Here is a 24,735-nt window from a genome sequence, read left to right on the forward strand (position 1 = left end):
ACTCTGCCATAATTAGTTGCTGGCAGCAGGATGTGTTCTGTCAGGCTTGCTGCACAAGTAGTCTACAGATGTTAAAATTCAGAGTTGGTGCTCACAGGCCTCTAAGCCATGAGAAAGCATCACCAAGTACCTTTTTGTTCTGTTATCTCCCTTTATTTCTTAGGGACCTGTCTTTACTGTCTCATTTTCAAAAGGCGGAGAGATGTTTACATCAGGAGGTGCAGACACACAGGTTTGTACATTTTCAACCCCTCTTTGATTTTGTAGAGAAATTATCCCATTGGATAAAGGAATCTTTGACCTCAGTTAAGAGTTTTTCAACCATCTAGTCTGTATATGTTAAGATGCCTAGGAGTGGGTTTATATTTAAGTGTACTGACAGGAAGTTTGTGTCAAGTACCTGAAATAATTCCAGTTCTTATAGTTTTTCAAGTTTAGCAGTTATTTTCTTTTGCTGATTTTTATGCTTAATTATGCATGTAACTGGCACTACTGAATGTCCAGTTTCAAGGCATAGCATTTTTGCTTGAATTATTGCCTAATCTCTTGACTATATATTTTGTTTCTTCAAATGTTTAGCTTCTTGAGGATGTAAATATCAATCATTTATGAGACAAATATGCATTATTTAAATTGATCAAAAGTCATGCATTGTTAAATTTATTGTCCAAAGTGCATGACCAAGCCAAAAACAGAATTTGGGCTTTGTGGGAAGAAAGAGAATTTTAAGGTAATAAGGTATTATCTTACTATAAAATTTAAGCCAAACTATAAAAACAATTTGAAGCTGGGCATGGTGGAGTACGCTTGTAATCCCAGCATTTGGGAGGCTGAAACCGGAGGATCACGGTTCGTGGACAGCCTCAGCTACTTAGTGAGGCCCTCTGCAACTCAGTGAGACCCTGTTTCAAAATAAAGAATAAAAAAATTCGGCAGGGGGTGTAGTTTGGAGGTCACATGCCTCTGGGTTCCATCCCCAGACCTGCAAAAGAAATGCTAAATCTCTTCCTTCACCATGTCTTAAATAACTGTTGAGAAGTAACAGTATTGAAATGTGTGTGTGTGTGTGTGTGTGTGTGTGTGTGTGTGAGTGTGAGTGAGTGTATGTTTACTTTCTGACTCTTTTGAAGGACAATTATATATAATTATATATCATTATATATAATCAGTTTTATTGTTACATGCAAGACTAACAGCAACATCATTGGATTTTTTATAGGTCTTATTATGGAGAACTAATTTTGATGAATTGCATTGCAAAGATCTAAATAAAAGAAACCTCAAAAGATTGCACTTTGATTCACCACCACACCTTCTTGATATCTACCCTAGAACACCACATAGCCATGAGGGAAAAATTGAGACTGTTGAAGTAAGTATTTTGTGTCTATTTGTCCTACATTTTATGTACATTGTAGGAGTCAACTATGTGCTTGAAATGATGAACTAGTTCTGTCCTAAAAGAGCACCATTTTGAAAAAGTCAGTTGTTCTCACTAATAAAATAGAACTATATGCATATGATAATGTGTAATGATGTTAAAACCTCTTATAGTCATTTCTTGAAGATCCAGAAGTCAGACTAAAAAGTTACATTGATAGTAATAGGAAATGAGAAAAGAGACTTCTGGTGACTATGAACTCTGAACTGTCTAGACATTTTAGAGAGGTCATATAATGGGTATCATGAGGACAGAGCTAAGGGACAAGAGTGTGTGTGTGTGTGTGTGTGTGTGTGTGTGTGTGTGTGTGTTACTAGGGATGGAACCCAGGGGCATTCTACCTTCAAGCTACACCCCCAGGTCTATTTTTTATTCTTTATCTTGAAACAGGGTCTCACTGAGTTGCAGAGGGCCTCACTAAGTAACTGAGGCTGTTCTCAAACCACGATCCTCCTGTCTCAGATCTCCAAATGCTGAAATTACAAATGTGTGCCACCACACCCAGCAAAACAAGAATTTTTATGAGAGTTATATTGAAAAAAGTATCTTGAAGCCCTTTTATACTAAAAAATATCTCTTGGGCAATGAAAAGAAGAAATTTAGGAATTAAATCTAATAATTGAGACTTTTATTGCTTACCTACATATATATTTTAGATATATAATTATCTGTTTAACTGTAGGGTTTTTTTGTTTTCTGTGCAGGGCGTTGAACCCAGCACCTTGCATGTGCTAGGCAACGGCTTTACCTCTGAGCTACTCTCCTACCCTGTAACTTAGATTTTTGATGACACTTTGTTTAGGTCCTTTAGACCTAAGTATTCTCTCTTCAAAGAGAAAAACTGATCTTTGCTGGACGCTTAAGTGGTGTGGCCTTTGCTTGCCATTTTGTATAGTTCTTTGACAGTCCTTTTCTCTCCCAAGAGCTGACATCAGGAATCACTGTTTCTTATTCATCTGCTCCTCGGGCTCTTCAGTTCTGAGACTGGTTCCTGGGTGGGGCGCACCGGGCCTTGCTTCCAGGCTGCGGTGGGAGCCTCTGATCTTCCCATTCCCTCTCAGTCACTCTCGTCATTCTTACCTTCTCAGTCTTGATCCTTTCTCTTATTCAGGCACTTCTGACAGCCTCAGGTCAAATGTGTGCATATATGCAACTGTTTTTCTTTTATAATTGGACTGTTTTAAAAGACTTGTTCAGTGCAGCCATAATTGGGGTCTCTGTGATATGACCGCTCCTCCCTGGCAGCGCTGCTGTTCAGTTCTTTGCGGTAGTTTGTGACATGTCTTACTTCCAGGACTCCTGCAGCTCTTCGAGGTACCAGCCGCTTCGCCGGCTGCCTCTTCATGGAGCTTCCTGTGTCATCACTTTTTCTTTTATTGTTTGAAAGGATGTAATCCATTGTTTGTTTCATTTTTTTCATCAGTTCCTACAACTGTAGGTATATTAGTTGAGCATGTTTATGTAAAATAAAGGTGAAACAGATTTTAATCTAGTCGGGGTATCCTTTGCTCGTGTTACCAAAGCCGGCCCTGTGGACTCGTGGCATTTTATTGCAGCATTTCTGTGGCTGGGCTGGGCTTGCTGAGGAGGAAGACACCCTGTTTGTTTCCCTGTTACCCTCTGGGAGCCGCAGGCCAAGCCTGCGCCCTCTCACTCCCAGTTCAGTGATATTTCCATGGCACCACGCTGCCTTAGCACAGAGCCTCGGGCTATTTTCTCTGTGATTTACTGTCAGCCCTGCTCCTTTTAATAAGGCTAGACTTTCTTTAAAATGTCAACAAGTTTTCTAAGTAACTCACTCTGACTGTACAGCCAGAAAGCTGTAAAACCAACTGGATTGCTAGGTCAGGATGACCCACTCTTCCCTGTCTTTTTCACATATACACTTATAAATTCTATTAAAAACGGATTCTTTGTCGTGGAATTAGGGTTCAATTACACAGGAGTGCTGAGCACTGTGTGACTGTGTAGTTACACTGTGACTGCTTAAGGAAGTATGCAGTTTAAATGGTCTGTAAGCACTTCTGGTTGTTTAAATCAGTGCGATAGTATGCCTTGTTTTTTTTAAAACACTTTCAGATCCTGTGTTATGAAATGTCAGAAGTAATAGGATTCTGTCTACAACCAACTGCTAGGGATTGTTATAAAATCTGATAATAGAAAGTACAAAGTTTTCTGGATAGAATGCTTTTTTTTTTTTTTTTTTTTTTTTTTTTGCTGTACTGGGGATGGAATCCAGGGGCATTCTACCTCCAAGCTACAGCCCCGGCCCTATTTTTTAGTCTTTTATTTTTGAAACAGGGTCTCACTGAGTTGCGAAGGGCCTTGCTAAATACCTGAGGCCATCCATGAACTGTGAATCTCTGGTCTCTGCCTCACAAATGCTAAGATTACAAGCGTGCACTACCATGCCCAGCCGTAATTGTTAGTATTATAAAAAATGATTATTAAATACTAAATTTTTTTTTTTTTTTTTTTTTTTTTTTTTTTGCGGTACTGGGGTTCCTGGAAGCCCTTCTATCTCCGGGCTACACTTCCAGACCTATTTTATATTTTTTGTTTGGAAACAGGGTCTCTTAAGCCACCGAGGCTGGCTCCGAACCAGCGCAATCCTCCTGTCTCCACCTCCCAAGCTCAGGGATTACAAGTGTGCGCCACCACGCCCGGCCTCTAAATTGTTCTTAAAGACTTTCTTGCAAGTGAATGCATAAGGATACCTCACATAACCCAAAACTACCTCCGATCCATACCCTCAGCCCTATTTTTTATTCTTTATTTTGAAACAGGGTCTCACTGAGTTGCAGAGGGCCTCACTAAGTAGCTGAGGCTGTCTGTGAACCAGGATCTTCCTGTCTCAACCTCCCAAATGCTGGGATTACAAGTGTGTGCCACCATGCCCAGCAGCCCAAAACTATTTAAAACTTTCACTTAGACTAGTATAAGTTGGAATAGAAGTAGTGCAGTGTTCATTGTGATTAATAAATTGTACTTTAAAATACGAAATTTCATAGATTCAAAATGTTTTGAGAGCTTTAGGCAAGGTGAGCTTACATATGCTACTTTGGAAATATTTTAAAACCACAAAGACTTCTTGAGTATTCGTGATTTAAAGAAAATAAATTGGTATTATTAAAATATGTGGAATAAACATAAAGTGAAGTAATTAATTTTCTTCTCTTTTTGCAGTAACCATGAATGTTTCGTTTCTGAGTTTTAAGCAAGAGAGGATTCTTATGATTTGTGTTTTATTTTATTGTTTTTGAGGCTCATTTGCATTTGCAGTCTTAGTGCTCCATTTTCTGGGTGAAACTTTTTGGCCTTTGGCAAAAGCCACCCATTTGCCAGCCTTAAGTGACTTGTTTGAAAATGGGGAAATTGCACAGTCTTAGATCTTGAGTACCAGCTGACTAAATATATAAATTACTAATTCTTCCATGGACAGAGGGAGTGATAGCCAGATTTCTCTTAGAATATGTATGAGTAGCCGGGCGTGATGGTGCATGCTTGTAATCCCCGTGCTTGGAAGGCGGAGACAGGAGGATCTCGCAAGTTCAAAGCCAGCTGCGCTGGCTTAAGAGACCCTGTTTCCAAATAAAAAAAATATAAAATAGGTCTGGGAGTGTAGCCCAGAGGTAGAAGGGTTCCATCCCTAGTACCATAAAAAAAAAAAAAAAGTATGAGTAGAAGGTTAAGGGCTTTGAGCCCTTGCTGTGTGGAATGGTCCCCTCCTGGATTCCTTCTGGTCTCCTGCAAAGCCTTGCTAGCGCTCCTGGCCTTGCCAGCACCCCATCTTAATTAAAAACTCAAGAGCAATGCCTCTCTCTTTCCCTGATGGGGTAGAGGCCAGAGCTCTACTCCAGGCATCTTTTGTGTGTGTGTGTGTGTGTGTGTGTGTGTGTGTGTGTGTGTGTGTGTGGTACTGGGGGTGGAACCCAGGGGCTTTTCTACCTCCAGGCTATGCTCCCAGACCTTTTTTATAACTTATTTGGAAACAGGGTCTCTCCAAGTTGCTGAGAGCCTCACTAAGTAGCTGAGGCCTGCTTCAAACCTGTGCGATCCTCCTGTCTCAGCCTCCCAAGCGCTGGGATTACAAGCGTGCGCCACCACGTCTGGTTACTCCAGGCATCTTAACCTAGCCTGTGCTGTGCTCTCTATGCCCCTGTTCATGCTGACTGTATCTTCAGACTGACTCTGCTGAAGTGCTCTGCCCTGCCCCAGACAAAAACAACTGCCCTGGCAAAGGGGGACTTTAACCATGTTCACGGCACCTTTCTCCTGTGCAGTCGCCTCCCCTCTTGTGTATCCAAGGGGAGAGTAAAACTTTTGTAAAGGACAGTGATGGAGCTACGTGACAGTAAGGCATCAAAATAGCTATTCTAAAAGAATTCAGAATATTATAAGAAGTTAAATAGAATTTATTAACAGAATAGTTGTTTCTGTGGTTCTCAGTTTTATAGTGGCTATTTAACATTACCTTAATCTCTAAATTGCATGTGGAATTCTGTTGATATTTAATGGGAAGGAACACATCTTTTTAATTTAACCCTATATTTGTACAGTGATATTTTGTGGATTGACCATGATTCATGGTTGAAAACTACAGGTAATCAATGTAAGTCTTTAAATCTGAGATCAGGTTTTTAATCTCAGTCTTTGAATAAAGTTGAAAACATAATTGAGGAAAAAAATGGCCACCTGTCTGCCAATTTCATGTTTTAGTTCTAGCTAAGACATATGTTTATGCCTTGGGGGGCCTCAATAAATGACTTTTAGAGATTATATAATAATAGTAAGTATCTGAAGGACAAAAACTCCACTGGAGACAACCATACAGCCAAGAGAGATTCTTCTTTAATAGCTAACCCTGCCCTTTGCCTCTCCTGCTCCCCAAAAACTGTTCTGGCCTGTCAATCAACGTAACTTTTAAAATGAACAACCCTACTACCTGGCAGAAGCCCTTCCGGGGAACCAGCCTGACCTGTCTATCAGTATCTAACACACACAGCATTGTCCTAAGTGCTTTCGGAAAAAAAAGAATATTTCTTAAATGTTTACAAAAGGAAATTGAGGCAAATGGGAGTTAAAGGGAAGAAGCGGCAGCCCTGGATTTCAACCCCAGCACCCTGGTTCCATTCTGTATCACTAATCACTCTGGTACAATGCTTCCTTATACTAAAAATCAAATTTGGTCCCGTTGACAGATACTCAGGTGTCTGTGCAGGACGTGTCCTCAGCTTGGTCTGTGCAGCAGTGATGGGGGCGGGGACTTGGTTAGCACAGGGGTTTCTGTAGATGGACTCTCAGTGTGATGGAGGCGCAGGACCTCGGGCCGGGCTTGGGCTGGGTCACTTCGCTCAGGTAGGCTGGCCTGTCCCAGTCACACAAGGAGGGGAGCACTCCCCTCCTTGAGCTGGGAGTACTCCGCCTCTCTGGAAACAGACCCTCCGTTTCAAGGCTATTCTAATGACTTACTGACTTACTTTATGTGGCTCAGTGCACTAAAAGACTCTCAGTTACATCAGAGACTTCCAAACTCGTCTAAGTCAAGGGTTTTTCTAGGAGAGGGGCTTTACTCTCTCCATGTGATTTACATTTTTTGAGCAGTTCAATTTCAGATGGTGAATTAGATTTCATCCTGTTTTAGCTGGTAAACATCTTCCTGTCTCCACTAGGTGGCAGTAGATAAAAGAGAATGGAAGGTCTGTGAGCCTCTCAGGATAGCGCATGTCTCTGCCTTAGCTAAAGGCTCAGAGCTCACAGGAGTGGCTATGTGTGTTTTCTGCGTTATAGAACAGCCCAGAAAAGAGCAGAGGCGCAGATTGCCCTCATTCTCACCCTGCAGATGTACCCTCCGTCCTGACACGTGGCAATGCACACCTCACAATGGGCTGCAGAGTGTTAAGATGTTCTTCCCGCCTTACAAACTGCTCCAGTCCTCTCAGGTGGGCTCCGCCCCATCAGAAAGTCCTATTGTGTTCTCCCCATTCTAACACCTCACATTCACCTTCCTAAAGCACACCTCAGACTTCAGCGTTCCTACCTTCCCCAATTCCTTCACCTTCAAAACTGGGCCCTTGCCGGGCGTGGTGGCACACACTTATAATCCCCCCGCTTGGGAGGCAGAGACAGGAGAATCACGCAGCTTCGAAGCCTGTTTCACTGGCTTAAGAGACCCTGTTTCCAAATAAAAAATATAAAAATAGATCTGGGAGTGTAGCCCAAGGTAGAAGGGTTCCATCCCCAGTACCACCAACAAACAAAAAACTGGATCCTTGCCAGCCTCTCTAATCTCTCTTCTACCCTTGTGCAAAAGTATCATGTACCATGTTAGCATCCTGCCACTGTGCGGAGGAATGCTCTCCCCGTGTCTCTATGTTTTTATGTTTTCTAAGGTTTCTGTTGAGGAACCGTGTTGCTTTATGAGACAGGAAGGCTTGCTCTCTGCCTAACACCCAGTCAGATTTTTTCTTTAGGCGTCTTTAGTACTCTTGCTCTTGGCACTATTCATTTGAAAACAAGTCCTGCTGTCTTTCTTGCCCTTTGTTTACTTCTTTGTATTCATGATATTTGAATTATTTTTGTTTCTGATCTTTTTGAATTTTGAAATAACTTCCCTCAAAGGTAGTCACCTTTCTGAGTAATAATTTCCTTACTTTTGTAATTTTACTATATATACATTTTATTTGTGCTTATGGGGTCTCATGATTTTGAATCTTACATATATGGAATCATATTAAATATATTTTTGTAACTTTTATATTTAACGTTAAATCTTGAAATTTGTATGCAATACTTCTGAATTTATACACTCATGTGGTAGAGTTATATTTTGTTTTCGTTGCTGTCTAGTATCACAGTGAATTTACTGCAGTTGTTCCCCATAATCTACTTTACTCTTGATAGATATTTGAGATATTTTCAGTTTTTTTAGTTTGGGCCATTATAAACAGTGCTGGCATTGTTGAACTTTCTAGTTTTTTTAGTCTGACAGGTATTAAGCAGTATTTTCTTTTAATTTTTACTTTTTTTGTGGGATGAGGATGGAACCCCTGGGCTTTCTACCTCCAAGCTATACCCTAGCCCTATTTTTATTCTTTATTTTGAAAGAGGGTCTCACTGAGTTGCAGACGGCCTCACTTAGTAGCTGAGGCTGTCCACGAACCGTGATCCTCCAGTCTCAGCCTCTCGAATGCTGGGATTACCAGCGTGTGCCACCATACCGGGCTTTAATTTTTACTTTTCTCATTAATATTTATGAGCATCTCTTCATTTGCTGAATAACTGTTGCAGTGTTACTGCCATATTTTTTCTCCCTTGAGTTTGCTACTCTTTTCACATTGATTTTTAGGGTGTTTTTTTTTTTGTAATGTTTTATATATATATATATATATATATATATATATATATATAACATTATATATCTGTTCCTTTTCTTTTTTTTGTTGTTTGTTGTTTGTTTGTTTGTTTGTTTGTTTCTGCAGTACCAGGGATAGAACCCAGGCGCATTCTACCTCTGATCCACATCCCCAGTCCTATTTTTTATTCTTTATTTTGAAACAGGGTCTCACTGAGTTGCGAAGGGCCTCACTAAGTAGCTAAGACTGCCCATGAGCAGTGATCATCCCATATCAGCCTCCCAAGTGCTGGGATTATAAATGTGTGCCACCACACCCGGCTTCTTTTTCCATTTTAGCATCATAATATTGACACGTCCTATTCCATTATCAGATTGTTAACTTTGTGGTATCCATTATTAAACAATTCTGAATTTTTATGTAAGCAGCTTCTTTTTTTTTTAACTTTGTGGGGTTTGCTTTTTTTTTGTCATTCTGAGACTCTGGATACAAAAATATTTTTTATTTACTTACTTTTATTTGGTAGTTTTAATCTATCAATTAGGTTACTAGTTTATCTGCTGCCTACGTTGTATGGGATCTAACACTAGTTAGACGGGGATCCATACAGTGATGCCGTTTTCTCAGCTACAAACTTTTCTTTGTTCATTTGTCTTCCCATTTGTTTTGCTGGACTTACTTTCCATATCTGTAGCACTCTGTGTCTGAACTCTTTATAGTATGACTTTCTTTTTATTTGACTCTTCTTTAAATGTCAATATAAGTATTGTTTTTTTTTCATATGAGGTCTTACACATTTTTGTATATTCTGATATATTTTTAGGTTTTTATGATTTCATAAATGGTGTCTTTTTAAAATTTATACTTTCTAATTGTATGCTCAAATGCAGTTGATTTTTTATCTTGATTTTTGAGTGTGGAAAATCTGTTGAATTCTCTTATTAGTTCTAATGATTTAACAATACATTTTTTTAGAGATTTACTCATACCTAAACATTTTACAGATGAATATCAACTTTATTTTAAACTTAATTCTCCTTTTTAACTTTAACATCTTAACACTTTCATTTCACTTTTTTTGTCTTTATGAACTGGCTAGGAGTTTTTCTGCATCTTTTGAGGTGGGTTATTTTATTTTCAATATTCTTTTATACATAAATTACATCTTTTAATGTAACAGCAACTGTTATTTCTGGGATAAATTCAACTTTTTCAAATATTTTCTTATATGTTGATAGACTTGGTAGGCAGTATTTTGCAAATATTTTGTTTGTATCCATGCTAATGAATATACTGGCATACTTTAATTTTAGAATACCCATGCCCTCTTAATATTTTACAAATAAAATTCAGTTTTTTATGCTATAAAAATCTCATATTAACTTTTTTATGTACATACACAGATTAATCCAAAGCTTGAGGTAATCGATTTGCAGATTTCTTCTCCCCCTGTTGTGGACATCTTTTCTTTTGATTCTACCACAGTAAGTCTTTTTTAAACATTTAAATGGTATTTAATTTTTGAGTTTTGAGTATAGTCTATTTCTTTAAGAAGTATGTGATGGAGAGGATAAAATGGTGGCTGAGTAGCCTAACATATTAGCAGAGAAAAAGCCATGTTGGTGTTGTATATGTTCAGCCACACAGGGGAGCAGCCCAGAACAGATTTTACTCTGAAGGCCCCCACTCGGTCCAATCCACCCTCACGGGCTCATCTGATGGCGCTACACAGGTGACGGTTCACTTTCTGTTCCAGAGCGGATTCCCTGCTTGTTACTTGTCAATCAGTGGTGATAAACTTAACCTCTAGAACTCTCCTTAGAAGCTATAAAAGTAGCAGTCATTTCCCTTTGTTAATCTCTCAGTGGATTTTCCGAAAATTAAGTATTTCTCATTCTTGGAGTTTCATTCAGTGTCCAAAGGCGGCTAAGATTTCTTTCTGCTTCAGCTTGAAATGCAACTGTACTAAATATTTCTTGGTGTGAACTTGTGTGTGTGACTTTAATACCCCAGAGAAAAATTGGGAATTAAAAGCAGTATTTAAAGTATTTTGTTATTGAGGTTACTCTTTCCCTCCCTCCCTCACTTACTTCCTTCCTTCCTTCTTCCTTCCTTCCTTCCTTCCTTCCTTCCTTCCTTCCTTCCTTCCTTCCTTCCTTCTTTGTGGTACTGGGGTTCCTGGAAACCCTTCTTCCTCCAGGCTACACTCCCAGACCTATTTTATATTTTTATTTGGAAACAGGGTCTCTTAACCCAGAGAGGCTGGCTTCGAACCTGCACGATCCTCCTGTCTCCACTTCCCAAGCGCAGGGATTACAAGTGTGCGCCACCTCAACAGGCAGAGGTTACTGTTTCTTTTAGGGGTTTGTTTGGGTTTTTTTATAGACTAGAAAAATGTTTCTTAGAAATTTGTTTCATCAAGTGGGGACTAGAAAAGATACATTTATTTAACCAGGCATGGTGGCACATACCTGTAATCCAGCAATTTAGGAGGCTAAGGCAGAGGATTGCAAGTTCAAGGCCAGCCTAGAAAACTTAGTGAGGCCCTGTCACAGAATAAAATTAAAAAGGGTTAGGAATGTAACTCAGTAGTAGAGTGCCCTTGGGTTCAATCCCTGGTATAGCAGAGAAAACAAACAACTAACTCCAGGTTACTTCTTAAGCCTTAATTTGTCAAATTCCTTTAGAGGATTAAAAGCAGGTATAAGAAACTATTGACTTCAATTCCTGCTTTTATATGATTTAATATTCATGGTGCTTTTTTTGGTGGTGGTGGTGGTGGTGCTGGGGATGGAACCCAGAGGCTGTTTACTTTTGGACTACACTCCCAGACCTATTTTCTATTTTATTTGGAAACAGGGTCTCACTAAATTGCTGAGAGCCTTACTCAGTAGCTGAGACTGGCTTTGAACCTGTGTGATACTCCCAAGCACAGGGATTACAAGTGTGTTCCACCATTCCCAGCATTCATGGTGCTTTTGAAACCTAAGTGTATAGATACCTACATTCTGATGTCTCTACGTAATATGAAGGAAAAATTGCGGCATACAGTATGACAGTTGGTATCTTCGTGTCTTGCACTTCTATCTCTAGTGCATGGCAAGAGATTTGATATCATATTTGAGGATTAAAATAAGACATTACTGCCAGGCATGGTGGTAAACACTTGTAATCCCAGCATTCGGGAGGCTGAGACCAGAGGGTCGCGGTTCGCCGACAGCCACAGCTACTTAATGAGGCCCTCTGCAATTTAGTGAGACCCTGTTTCAAAAATAAAGAATAAAAAATAGGGCAGAGGGTGTAGCTTGGAGGTTGAATGCCCCTAGGTTCCATCCCCAGACCCGCAAAAGAAAAAAAAAGAAAAAGAAAAAAAGAGTTTACTAATCTGCAGTTTAAAGCTTTGTTGTAGAAATGTTTCTATAACAGAATATATTGTCTGTCATATAGACATTGTTTTAAAATGTTGAATTTCTAAAAAATCTTTATTTTTATTAAGTGGCTTATTATATACTGTACTGTTCTATAATTAGCATATACTATACTAATTTTCTAAAGAATTACTTCAAGACTTAATTTGCATCTTTTAAGGTTTTCTTTTACTTAGTTAGAACTGAACTAAGGTTCTGTCATCGATATTGAACTATGACAGGCTGAAGAAGACAGCTCAGTGGTAGAATGCTTGCCTAGCATGTGAACAGCCTGGGGTTCCATCTCTATTATAATAATGATAGTAATAACAGTAACAGTGACTGTATTGGCGCATTTAGCATTAGTAATTATGTGGCTACAGAGTTTGTTCTAGACCCCTTTCTCCACTCCTTCCAAAAATGGAAGGAATATAAACCGGTTTTGTATTTTCTTTCTAGTGTGTGCGTGTGTGTGTGTGCGTGCGTGTGTGTGTGTGTGTGTGTGTGTGTGTGTGTGTGTGTGTGTGTACACATATACTCACATGTGTTTCTGTGAACCCACAGTTTCATGCATGCTAGGCTAGGAAGTGCTCTACCACTGAGCTATACCCACAACTAAAGAATATTTTTTAACTTACTATAAATAAAATTTGTTTTTAAAATCTCTAGGACTACTAAAATTTTTGTTATCTTTAGGTAAATTACAAAGTTAGATGTGTTAATTTTAGTGTTGTCTTAGAAATAAACCAACAGAGTTAGTGATCTTGCGGCTCTTCCCAGGACTTGACGACCCTGGGCTCTCCTCAGAGAGCTGCTGAGTGTTCTCTTCTTTATCCTGGCACTGTGCAGAGTATGAATGTAATGCATGTGCTTTTCTTTAGAATCAGAGATAGTGTTTCATGTCGCATTCATTATTTACAATAACCTGAGAACTGACGTTATAGAAAAAGTTCCGAGACATACAATCTATTGTTACTCCACTAGCCAAAATAAAAAACATACTGTGCAAAGGTATTGCGTGAGATGCTGAGGGGAGGCAGGCTGGTTGCCTGACACTGAGAAACCCAGAGCCTCACCAGATAGACTTGCCCACATGGGAAGAAAAGCCAATGTCCAGGCACTTGATGCCGAGTGCGCACGAATGTCCGGAAGGTCCTGTGGGAGTGCTCACAAGAGGTCACCGGTGGTCTGCGGAAATGAGAGGACTTCTCTAGAAGAAAACCTGTCCTTGGTCCTTGACCTGACCATAAGTGAGCAGAGCTTTGACAGGAGCATTCCAGGGAGGGAAAGCAAGATGTAAGCAGACACCTTCAAAGACCAAAGATGCTGAAAGTATACCATGGTAATAAAGTGCCTGGGTCTAGTGCGAGGCCTTTATATCGCCAGCTCCATGGTGGAGGCAGGTGTGATAGAACCCAGGGAGGGCACACACGTACACACATGCCTCTCTGAATATTTTCTGAGTAGTGGTTTTGTGGCATTCTTAGCTTTAAAGAAATAAATAAAAACTTTTGTCCCAAAGAAGCTTGTATTCCACATTTTTAGTCAGGGAAACAGGCAATTCACAGTTGTTGTTGTTGTTGTTGTTGTTGTTGTTGTTGTTGTTGTTTTAAAGGTAGTATGATGGACAAAAATTAAAAAAAACAACCTTATAAAGGTTTTATTTTTATTTTTGTGGTACTGGAAGTAGAACCCAGAGGCTTTCTACCTCCTGGCTATACTCCCACAACAATTTTCTATTTTATTTGGAAACAGGGTCTCACTAAGTTGCTGAGAGCCTCACTAAGTAACTGAGGCTGACTTCGAACCTGTGTGATCCTCCTGTCTCAGCCTCCCAAGCACAGGGATTACAAGCATGTGCCACCACACCCGGCTCTTTTTTTTTTTAATTTTATTTTTTTTAATTTATTTTTATTGGTGCATTGTAATCATACATCACACTGGAATAAAAGACTTGAGAGGATATACAAGCACACATCATCCAATTAGCCCTCATCCAGTCTCCATCCCATTCCCTCCCCCTCCCTCGATCCCATGCTTGTTTGGTGATTAACTTTGATACATTTGTTTATGTACCTCCTGCTTTTTAAAGAGGCTCCATCCTCCCCTATTCCATACCCTCTGATTGGTCACCTTAATTGCTTCACTATAGGGCCCTTTCTATAGCTCAACCTCTTCCTGTTGCCCCTTTCCTTCTAGTTATTGCTGATTAGGGGAAGCATCTGATTTTTATTTTCTGTAATATATCTTTGTGCATGCCATGTTGCAAATACTGATCCCACTCTTGATGGCCCCAGTTGTAGCCTGGCTACCCGGTGGACTGATCCAGACCTCGCTGGCTCAAGCAGTGGCTTTGCCTCATGGGAGGCCCCGATTCTGGTCTCGCTGGCCCTGACACCGGCCTAACCCCTCAGCTGGCTCCGATCCCAGCCTCGGAGGCCCCAGCACCGGCCTTCATCACGGCAGGCTCCGATCCCGGCCACGCTGGCCCTGGCACCAGCCTGACCCCTCGGCAGACTTCGATCCCGGCCTCGGAGGCCCTAGCACAGGCCTTACCTCACGGCAGGCTCCGATCCCGGCCTCGCTGGCCCCAGCACCGACCTAACCCCTCGGCAGGCTCCGATCCTGACCTCGGAGGCCTCAATAGTGGCCTTGCCTCACAGAAGGCTCCGATGCCGGCTGCTGGCCCCGGCACCGACCTAACCCCTCAGCAGGCTCTTATCCCGGCCTTGGAGGCCCCAGCACTGGCCTTGCCTCACAGCAGGCTCCGATCCTGGCCACGCTGGCCCTGGCACTGGCCTGACCCCTTGGCAGGCTCCGATCCCGGCCTCAGAGGCTCCAGCACCGGCCTTGCCTCATGACAGGCTCCAATCCCAGCTTTAGTGTGTCCATCGCTGACCTCACCCCTCGGCAGGCTCTAATCCGAGCACCCTCTTTGCCCAACCATTTGTCCCACGTTCTCGAGGGTGCGTGGTGGTAGCATTCTGCCTCTGGGGTCATTACTTCAAAGGATCCAGGTGTAATGCATCAGATCTCTGCCTCCCCTGAGTACTAGCCACTGCCATTGCCACTGCCTCCACCATTTCAAATCTTTCCCAAACTCTTTTTCCACTCTGAATTTTGTCCAGTGTTCCTAAGCATGCACGACAGTAGCATTCGACCTTTGGTGTAATTTCTCCAAGAAAAAAAATAAGGTTGGTAGGCTCCGATTTCTGCTTCTCCTGAATACAGGTCTCCACCGCCAACGTGGAGACCGCTTTCAGCACCGCCTTTCTCCTTGGTCTCCGCTAAAGTCTCTCTCCTTACAGGTGATGTCCAAGATTCTTAACAATGTAGAGAAGAAGCAGTCCTCCTTAGTGGGGAATTTTTCTGATAATTCCAGTTCATTTGGATAAGTTTTGTCTGCATCTCCAGTATCCTGGCATCTGCCACGGCCTCCTTGACCCCTCTCCGATATTTTCCTTTTTTCTTTTTCTTTTCCTTTTTTTACAGGGTCCTTCCAGGTAGAAAGGGGGTCGCCTAGGAGTGACCTGCCAGCGCCTGCCCACCCACCCAGGGTAGGCGCCAGAGGCCTGGACCACGGGGTCCTTCTGGTTGGGGAGGGGGTCGCCTAGGGGGTGCCCTGCCAGCACCTGCCCACCCGCCCAGGCTCGGGGCCAGATGCCCGGACCACAGGGTCCTTCTGCACTCCCGGCTCTTAATAAAGGTTTTAAAAGCACTGAAGGCAGATGGGAAGAAGATAGGAAAGGTTTGTGATGTTAGACAGGATGGCCAAGACAAGAATCACAGGTGACAGGCGACGGGAGTGAAGATCCACAGGAATGAAGGGAGCAACTAAAGCGGTGTCTGGGAAGGTTCCTCCAGGCCAGCGGGGCAGCGACACAAGGCCTGGCCTGGGTGACATAGGGCCCACTGTGGGAACAGGCTACAGGTGGGCACGGGGGACCTGGCGGCTGATTAGTAAGCTAGTGACACCAGGCAGCGGGCTCCACCCAGGACAGCAGCAGAGAAGAGGTGGAGATGAAGGATCTGATCCTGGATGTATTTGAAGGCAGAGCCAGGAGGATTTCCTGACGGGTCGGATGTCAGCTGTGGGATTCCCTAGCTCCTTTCCCCAGGGACAGCAAGGTGCAGCCCTGAGTAATCTCCGGGTAGCTGAGGCTACCTCCTGGCTCGCTGGCCTCATTTTGGCAGAGGGGCTGCTGAGAGAAAAGGAATCAGTTTTCCTGTCTTCAGTTTTAGGATCAAGAAAAGCAGTCAACAGAAACAAAGCGAGAGACACTGCCATCGCTGTGACCTTGAAAAGCACACTCCCTCCCAGATGTCCTTTAGATTTACATTTTTCAGCAAAGTCCCTTGGCTTCCTTTTGGGAAAGTTTTTTTTTTTTTTTCAGCCTATTTTTAGAAAGAAACAGCCTACTCACGTTCATAGTCTGTTGGGTGCTATCTGCTACCTGACAAATCTGAACGCACTGATGGGCTGTGGACACACCGAGGGTGGACTTGGGACACCCCAGGAGACCGCCATGGATGTTGTGGCAACGGCGCATCCTGGTTACCAGACAACATTGCGTAACCAGTTCAGAGTTATTTCAGTCCTGACTGCTTATGTAAGCAAAGATTTGGAAAGACTTGCTTGAAAGAACACAGTGTATGCAAACTTAAATGTCTCAAACTAAAATTTATAACTTTGAAAGTATAAATGGCATATGTAGTTTATTGTCGCTAGATTACCCCCTTTTCTAGGAAAGTTCATTAAAACCATGTTGCACTAGCCTCCTGCTTTCTCTACTTTTCTATATGCTAGCTTTCTTAAATTTACATACAGACATCTTCTAAACCTGGGGTGGGCGAATTCTTCTTAAAGTTTTTAAACTTCACAACATAAAATGTTGCATTTGAGTTATATAAAAGTTGAGTGCATAAGACTTCTGTAGCTAGGTATGCTTATGGCTTTGTGGCTGCTTTCTAAGCTTTGGGGGAAAGGCGTTTCTGTGGAGTCTTCACGTGTTGGCTCAGTGGCCTTGCAGTATCTTCCTCCTGACCCTGCTACTGTAAACTTTTGAAAGAAAATGCACAGACATTGGTAGGATCCAGGCTTCTGGACTTTTTAACTGGTGCCTCTCTCATTTTATCCCCCTTTTATTAAGAGAGGGTTACTCTTAACTTTATTTATTTATTATTTATTTATTTATTTATTTATTTGGTACTGGGGATTGAACTCGGGGACATTCTGCCTCTGAGCTACACCCCCAGCTCCATTTTTTATTCTGTTTTATTTGAAACAGGGTCTCACTAAGTAGCTGAGCATGGCCGCAAACCTGCAATCCTCCTGTCTCAGCCTCTCAAGTGCTGGGACCACAAGCATGCACCACCACGTCCAGCTACGTCCAGCTTATTCTTAACTTTAAGTGATAATAAATATGTCAAGTGGGATATAATAATTTTTTATCCAGGAATTCAAAAATAAACTGGGTGTGATGGCTAATATCTATAATCCTAGTACTTGGGAGGCTCAGACAGGAGGATTGCAGGTTTGAAGCCAATCTCACTGATTTAGCAAAAGCTTCAGCAACTTAGCAAGACCCTATTTTAAAATAAAATTTTTTTAAAGGGTTGAGGATGTATCTTGGAGATAGAATTCCCAGGGTTTAATCCCTATTACCTCCTTCCCCCCAAAATTAACTGCTAAACTCTAAAAATGCTTAATATGAAAAAGAAAGGAATTTCTGTAATATTTGAGAAATGATCTAAAAACATTTTCCTTTGAAAGGAAAATATGTGAAATAATTAAATTGTTAAAGGCAGCCGGGAGTGGTGGCACACACTTACAATCCCCACGCTTGGGAGGCAGAGACAGGACAGGTTCGAAGCCAGCCTTGCTGGCTTAAGAGACCCTGTTTCCAAATAAAAATGTAAAAAATAGACGTCTGGGAGTGTAACCCGGAGGTAGAAGGGTTTCCAGGAACCCTAATACCACCAAAAAAAATAAATAAATAAAAAGAAATTGTTAAAGGTGGTTCAAAAAACGGCATACAGCCGGGCATGGTGGCATATGCTTGTAATCCCAACATTTGGGAGGCTGAGACAGGAGGATCGTGGTTAGCGGACAGCCTCAGCTACTACTTAGTGAGGCTCTTTGCAACTCAGTGAGACCCTGAAATAAAGAATAAAAAATAGGGCTGGGGGTGCAGCTCGGAGGTAGAAAGCCCCTGGGTTCCATCCCCAATACCCAAAAAAAAAAAAAAAAAAAAGCAAAGCATACATGACATTTACAGAAGTAAATGAGGAAAAGTACAATATTTTTACAGCTCTTCTGCCAATTATACATAGAAAACATATTTTATACTTTAGGTATAATATTTAAATGGAGAAGAGAAAATATTAGAGATGGGAAAAAGATTATTTCCAAATTGGTTAGATCCTTGCTTTTGAAGCACAGTATGACCCATATGTTATAAAAGTTACTAACAGTTGTGAATGTTACACTGACCTTTTTTTAAAAATATGCTTTAAGATTTTTTTAAGCAACTAAAATTTAGTCTAAAAGGAGCATGGCTTTTTTTTTAAGGTAGAGTTCTGGATAGGTGTGGGTAGGTGTGGATAGTGTCACTGAAAAAAGAGATAAATAACGTAGGTTGGAGGATTTCTTTTTTCCTTCAAGTTAAATATGCTCTTTAATAAAAATCAACAATAGCCAAGTCCTAAGTTTGATTAGGATATACTGAAACATTTACTAATTTGAGCTTTTTTCCCCTCTAAGTTTTATGTCATGGAGAAAGAAAACTTAATGAATTTACCAAAAATGTTATACTAATTAAATTTTTATGAATTATTCTAGTTAAATAATACTTTATGCCTGAATCTGGTCCTATTCCTGCTGACGAAAGTGATGTAATACTTAAACTTTTTTATATGAAAAGTGTAAATTCGCCGGGCGTGGTGGCGCACGCTTGTAATCCCCGCGCTTGGGAGGCGGAGACAGGAGATCGCACTGGTTCGAAGCCAGCTGAGCTGGCTTAAGAGACCCTGTTTCCAAATAAAAATATAAAATAAGTCTGGGAGTGTAGCCCGGAGGTAGGAGGGTTTCCAGGAGCCCCAGTACCACCAAAAAAAAAAAAAAGTTAAATTTTTTTTAGAAAGCAAACTCTACAGAAGGATTATATAAAACATGTTATTTGTGAGCCCGACAGAGTGAGTACTTATAATTTCCTTTCGAAAATCAGCACGTTTCTGGGAACTGGAAGTGCTGAAGTTCCAGGTATCATTTCCACCTTGCAGCTCCTGAGATAAGCTTCTAGACCTGAGCCCTGGCTGCAGCCGGGGTAGGACAGCTCCAGGCCTGGGAATCTAAGCTGCATCCCGGGTTCCCACAGCTGAGACGGAGGCATGCCGAAAATGTGTGGGCTCTCAGCCCACACATCCAGCAACAACTGGTTCCTTCCTCTTCCTGTGGAAGAGCAACATCCTCCCTGGAGAGGAGAAGAAATGCACCCTGAGGAATGCGGGGCAGCAGTGCGCTTTTCACACAGGAAGTTCCGAGGCTGGCACTCTGCAAAGTGCTGGTCGCCTGGACCAGCCGCAGGAGCTTCCTGCTGACCCGGAGCAGAGTTTCTGAGGTAGCTAAATGCCACAAGGGCTGTGGAGTTCCAGGGCAAGTAGTGAGGTTAGCCCTTGGCCCTTCTGCGCCTCCCTGCCCATCTGTGTTTCGTTATTTGTTGCTTCTTAGATAGCAAAGCTAATTGGCTCCACTCTTTTTATTTGCCCACTTGACAGTGAATTCTTTGGTGGAAGCCGTCGTTGGCAAGTCCGCTGAAGTCAACTTTTCATTCAGTTCTTTGTGTTTCTTGAGGTCAGGTTCTGCAAAATACCGTAGGGCTTCAGAGAGATTAAAAGCTCATAATCTTGGTTAACTAGCTCTGAAGATCCAGTGTCAGTCCTTGCCTAGTTCTTTCTCTTTAATTTCCTTGCTTTTACTTTTGGAGACAGACAACATCAGTAGAAGATACCACACTGTGTACACAGTCATACCTATTGAAGCACAGTAAACTATATTGCTTTAAATTAACCAACTAGCTTGGTGTTGAGACTCACGCTTTTTATTCCAGTACTTTGGTGGCTGAGAAGAGAGGACTGCAGGTTTACGGCCAGCCTTAGGAACTTGGGCCCTCTCCAACTTAGTGGGACTCTGTTTCAAAATAAAATAGGGCTGGGGCTGTATCTCAGAAGTAGAATGTTCCTGGGTTCATCCCCCAGTACTACAATGTAAGTAAATAAAAATAAAACATCAATTGACCAACCAACCCATCACTTAAATTTTAGATTGATTCAAATTGACTTTTGTAAGTAATGAATATTTCAGGATAATTTGATTTCCTATTTTTTACTAATTCCTACAGTATTTTTGTTTTTCTTTTGCTTGAGATAATGATGACTACTATAAAATCAGATTATGTATTATATGTAATTGTTCAGCTTTTTCAAATCAGGTGGGAATAATACCTATAATTTTGGTAGGTTTGGGTGTTTATGGTGGTAAAATTATTTTGTTTTTTGTGTATTTATTTGGAGTACTTTGCTGAAGCACAGAAGAATTACTTGTTTGTTTCAAGTTGAAGAAGAGATGGGGAAAGAATGCCAAGCATTTCCTTCTCCTTTTCACAATGTCTTTTTAATGAACATTCCTCTTTCCTCCTTATGAACAAACCATTTCAGTTTAGCAGGGGCCCTCTAGTGTCTAGCTTGTAATAATCTTTTGTTCCCCAGCCTTAGGGAGGTAGCTGCTTCATGTACTTGCTGCCTCTTCTTACCTTGCGGCTCCCTGTTAGCCTTTAGAGCTTTCTAACCCCCTTCACCAGTTCCCTATGTTAAAATTCTCTGTGCTAAAATAACTGTTGTTGTTCCTGCCCTACTCCTGAATCCTGAATGACACAGATATTAATTTAGTTAGGAGGTACAAGTTTAAAGCTAACAATACCCCTTTAATTTATATTGTTTTTTTCTTCATTGATTAGAATTTGTCTTCATTAAACATCATTTTTCTATTTGGAGACTTTATCTTCTCATTGTTCCGTTTATTCTTGATTCATTCTTATAACTTGTAAATTATTGTGACTTTAGAATATTGTTTAGAACATAATGCAATTTCGTGTTCAATTTTTATGTTCTTGCCATTAATCCATTCTATATATTTGTTCCCAAATCACATCCCATTGGAATGCTAACTGGCTTGGTATCAGACTTATAATGTGAGAATTGCCACCTTCACCACCTTGAGTTGTCTTCTAGAAATGCAGTTTAATAAATAAATATTTTAAAGGTCACCGCATCAGATTTAGGAGAATTTTCAATACATTCCCAGGGTTCCCGTAAAAATTGCCACCGTTTTCCACATACAAAGCACTTTACCTCTGTTTTTAAGCAAGAACAGAGCTTCTCTCATTCTACAAATTTGCCTTAGTGAGGTTAGGCACCTTGCCCAGAGTTACACAGCTGGGAAGTGCGGAAGGCGAGCGAGGCTGGGACTGGAGGCCACCTAAGTGCTAACGCTGGACCCGGCCCAACCCCCTCCCCCAAGAGCAAGCTGCCCAGCCCGCAGCGGCCGCCCACTCTGAGTCCTGGCTCTGGCTTCCTTGTGTTCAGCGTGGTTTAGCTAAGTAAAGATGCCCTCGTTGCAGTGTTTCTGGTTGGGGAAAAAAGGGAGAAAGAAGAGTGACTGCAGAGGACCTCCCATGTAGGGACAGGCACGGGAATCAGCCCTGGAGTCAATGCTCTCAGTAACTGGTCTTCCAGGCTACTTTGAGATTTTACTTTTCTCAGTTCCCACTTGCTCAGTGCATAAATCCCAGGCATGCACCGTCCGTACACACTTATCTTTAGATGAGTGTTAGACTCCTCATCTAAAAGAGTTGTTTCCCATACTATTGTCCCTTAAGATTACCCAGAAGGCTCCAAGCTGCTCGGCAGAAGTCATTCAACCCTAATTGTGTGAATATGGCTTCCTGACATGGATAATTATTGAAGCTCTTTTATCATTTTTTTCCATAACAAGATACAATATTTATTATTATAACCAGGCAAGGAATGAATGAATTATTCATTTTAAAATAAGACTACATCATAATTATTTCAAAGGCAAGTAAGTTTCCTCAATGAAAACATTTTTTTTTTTTTTTTTTTTTTTTTGCGGGTCTGGGGTGGAACCCAGGGGCATTTGAACTCCGAGCTACACCTCCTGCCCTATTTTTTTATTCTTTATTTTGAAACTGGGTCTCACTGAGTTGCAGAGGGCCTCCCTAAGTAGCTGAGGCTATCCACGAACCGTGATCCTCCGGTCTCAGCCTCCTGAACGCTGGGATTACAAGCGTGCGCCACCACGCCCGGCTCGAAATCATTTTCTTAATAGTCACATTCGTATAGTTTTGTCTTTCAAATTGAAGCGCTGTATTCTCTCATTTTAAATACTCGTTGTATTTAAAATAATAGGATATGCTGATTTTTTTCATTGAAGTAAAATTTTCCCTAAGGATTTTCTAATATTTGAGGATATCAAAACACAGGGTCACTATTCATATTACATAGAGTTCTATACATCTTCTATTCTAAAAGAAGAGAAAAGAGTTTACAACATACTCCGGCAGGTACATATGACCCATATGATGGGCACAAGGAAAGAGCCCAACCAAATTCTAGGCCCTAGGGTAGGGCGGGCTTCTCATCTGGACACCATGAGGCACTGGCTGCCCCACCAGCAAATGGAGATCAGCCAGTTCTCTGAAGAAATCCAGCTCCCCAGAACAAGCGCTGTCGGGATATAACTTTAGTCTCAACTGATGGCTCACGTCATTAATCCGCTTCATCACGGGGTGATGGCTTTACCTCCCTTGGCAGGCTTCAGTGCTGCTATTGTACTGCTCTCCTAGGCCCCTACCCCTGCCCACCATTCATTTTCAGTTGTCTATTCTTTTTTTATGGTAGGGATGGAACCTAGAGACATTCTACCTTTGAGCTACACCCCTAGCCTGACTTTATTTCTTATTTGGAAACAGAGTCTTTACTAGGTTGATGAGAATCTTACTCACTACTTGTTGAGGCTGTCCTCAAATCTGTGATCTTCCAGTCTCAGCCTCCCAAGTACTGGGATTACAGGTGTATCCCATAATGCCCGGCTGAGTTTACATCAGATTTGTGATTTTTTTATAAAGTCGATTCTATTTTCCACTGACTTTTATTCTTAAACAGAACTACATTTTCTTGGTAAATATTTTGTTTACTGTTTTGGAAATGTTGGCGGCAAGACTCGAAAGCATACCCAAGCCCAAATCAGAGTTTTCCCTTTACAGCTCTGCCTCTGTTTATCCAACCCAGGACATCTCTTCCAACCTTTCTCCCTGTTGCTGCCCTCATTCCTCACACTACAGTGTCATTGTTCTGGGGCCTGACCTTCACGTCCACAGCTGTTCAGTCTTCACTTGCATCTCTTGGACTGATTGTGTGGCAGCTGTGTGTGTTTCTGCTCAATGCCTGTCTTAGCTGGAACTTTCAAAGAATTTTGTAGTTCGTGGGGACAGTTCTGTTTGAAGCTTCAGGTCCAGTAAAATGGATTCGTACTCTACTTTGTCGGTTCTCTAAGCCTGATAATATGCAAAATAGATTTATTTTATTTTATTTTTTATTTTTGGTGGTACTGGGGTTCCTGGAAGCCCTTCTACCTCCGGGCTACACTCCCAGACCTATTTTCACATTTTTATTTGGAAACAGGGTCTCCTAAACCAGCACGCGCGGCTGGCTTCGAACCTGCACGCAGCTGGCTTCGAACCTACGCAATCCTCCTGTCTCTGCCTCCCAAGCGCGGGGATTATAAGCGTGTGCCACCACGCCCAGCAATAGATTTATTTTAAATGATATCTGGTGTCAGGTATAGGGCCAGTCTGAGTAAATAATATTCTAAATTCAAAAATACGCATTTTGGGGGTAATCGTTTATTAAAATTTCAGGATGATACATATTTAGAATAATTCCTTATTTTAAACAGAATTCTAAGTTAATCATTAAGATCAAGAGAAGACAATTGTATGATTAGGAAAATCAGTTGAAATCTGAAGAATTTGACTAGGAAATGTATTCTTCCAGATTTATACCTTTAGAAAACTCTATGTACTTTTTATATAATTTATATACACACAATTACTAAGATAGATAGGCAGACAGATATATAGACTTTTTATTCTAAAGATTGAACCCAGGGGCATTCTTCTTCAGAACTATACTGCTAGCCCTTTGTATTTTTTTTTTTTAAGTTTGAAATCAGGTCTCTTCTGGGCATGGTAGTGCATGCTTGTAATTCCAGCATTTGGGAGGCCGAGGCAGGTGGCTCGAGGACAGCCCCAGCTACTTAGTGAGGCTCTTTGCAACTCAGTGAGACCTGTTTCAAAATAAAGAATAAAAAATAGGGCTGGTGGTGTAGCTCAAAGGTAGAATGCCCCTGGGTTCCTTCCCCAGTAACACACACACACACACACACACATACACA

General features: G+C 41.4%; 1 protein-coding gene across 1 annotated transcript in view; it reads left to right on the forward strand.

The window, feature by feature from the left end:
• Positions 1–24,735, forward strand: part of POC1B (POC1 centriolar protein B) — a gene marked incomplete at its 3' end in the record, with an annotated part of 92,448 nt that overhangs the window by 47,684 nt on the left and 20,029 nt on the right. Inside the window, exons 7-9 of the mRNA XM_080705780.1 lie at positions 164–232; positions 1,220–1,372; positions 10,200–10,280. Of these exons, the coding sequence (XP_080561906.1) occupies positions 164–232; positions 1,220–1,372; positions 10,200–10,280 (303 nt within the window). The remainder of the gene's footprint in view (positions 1–163; positions 233–1,219; positions 1,373–10,199; positions 10,281–24,735) is intronic.

This window comes from Muscardinus avellanarius, assembly GCF_963383645.1.
Source record: "Muscardinus avellanarius genome assembly, chromosome: 11".
In the NCBI taxonomy this organism is placed as follows: Eukaryota; Metazoa; Chordata; class Mammalia; order Rodentia; family Gliridae; genus Muscardinus; species Muscardinus avellanarius.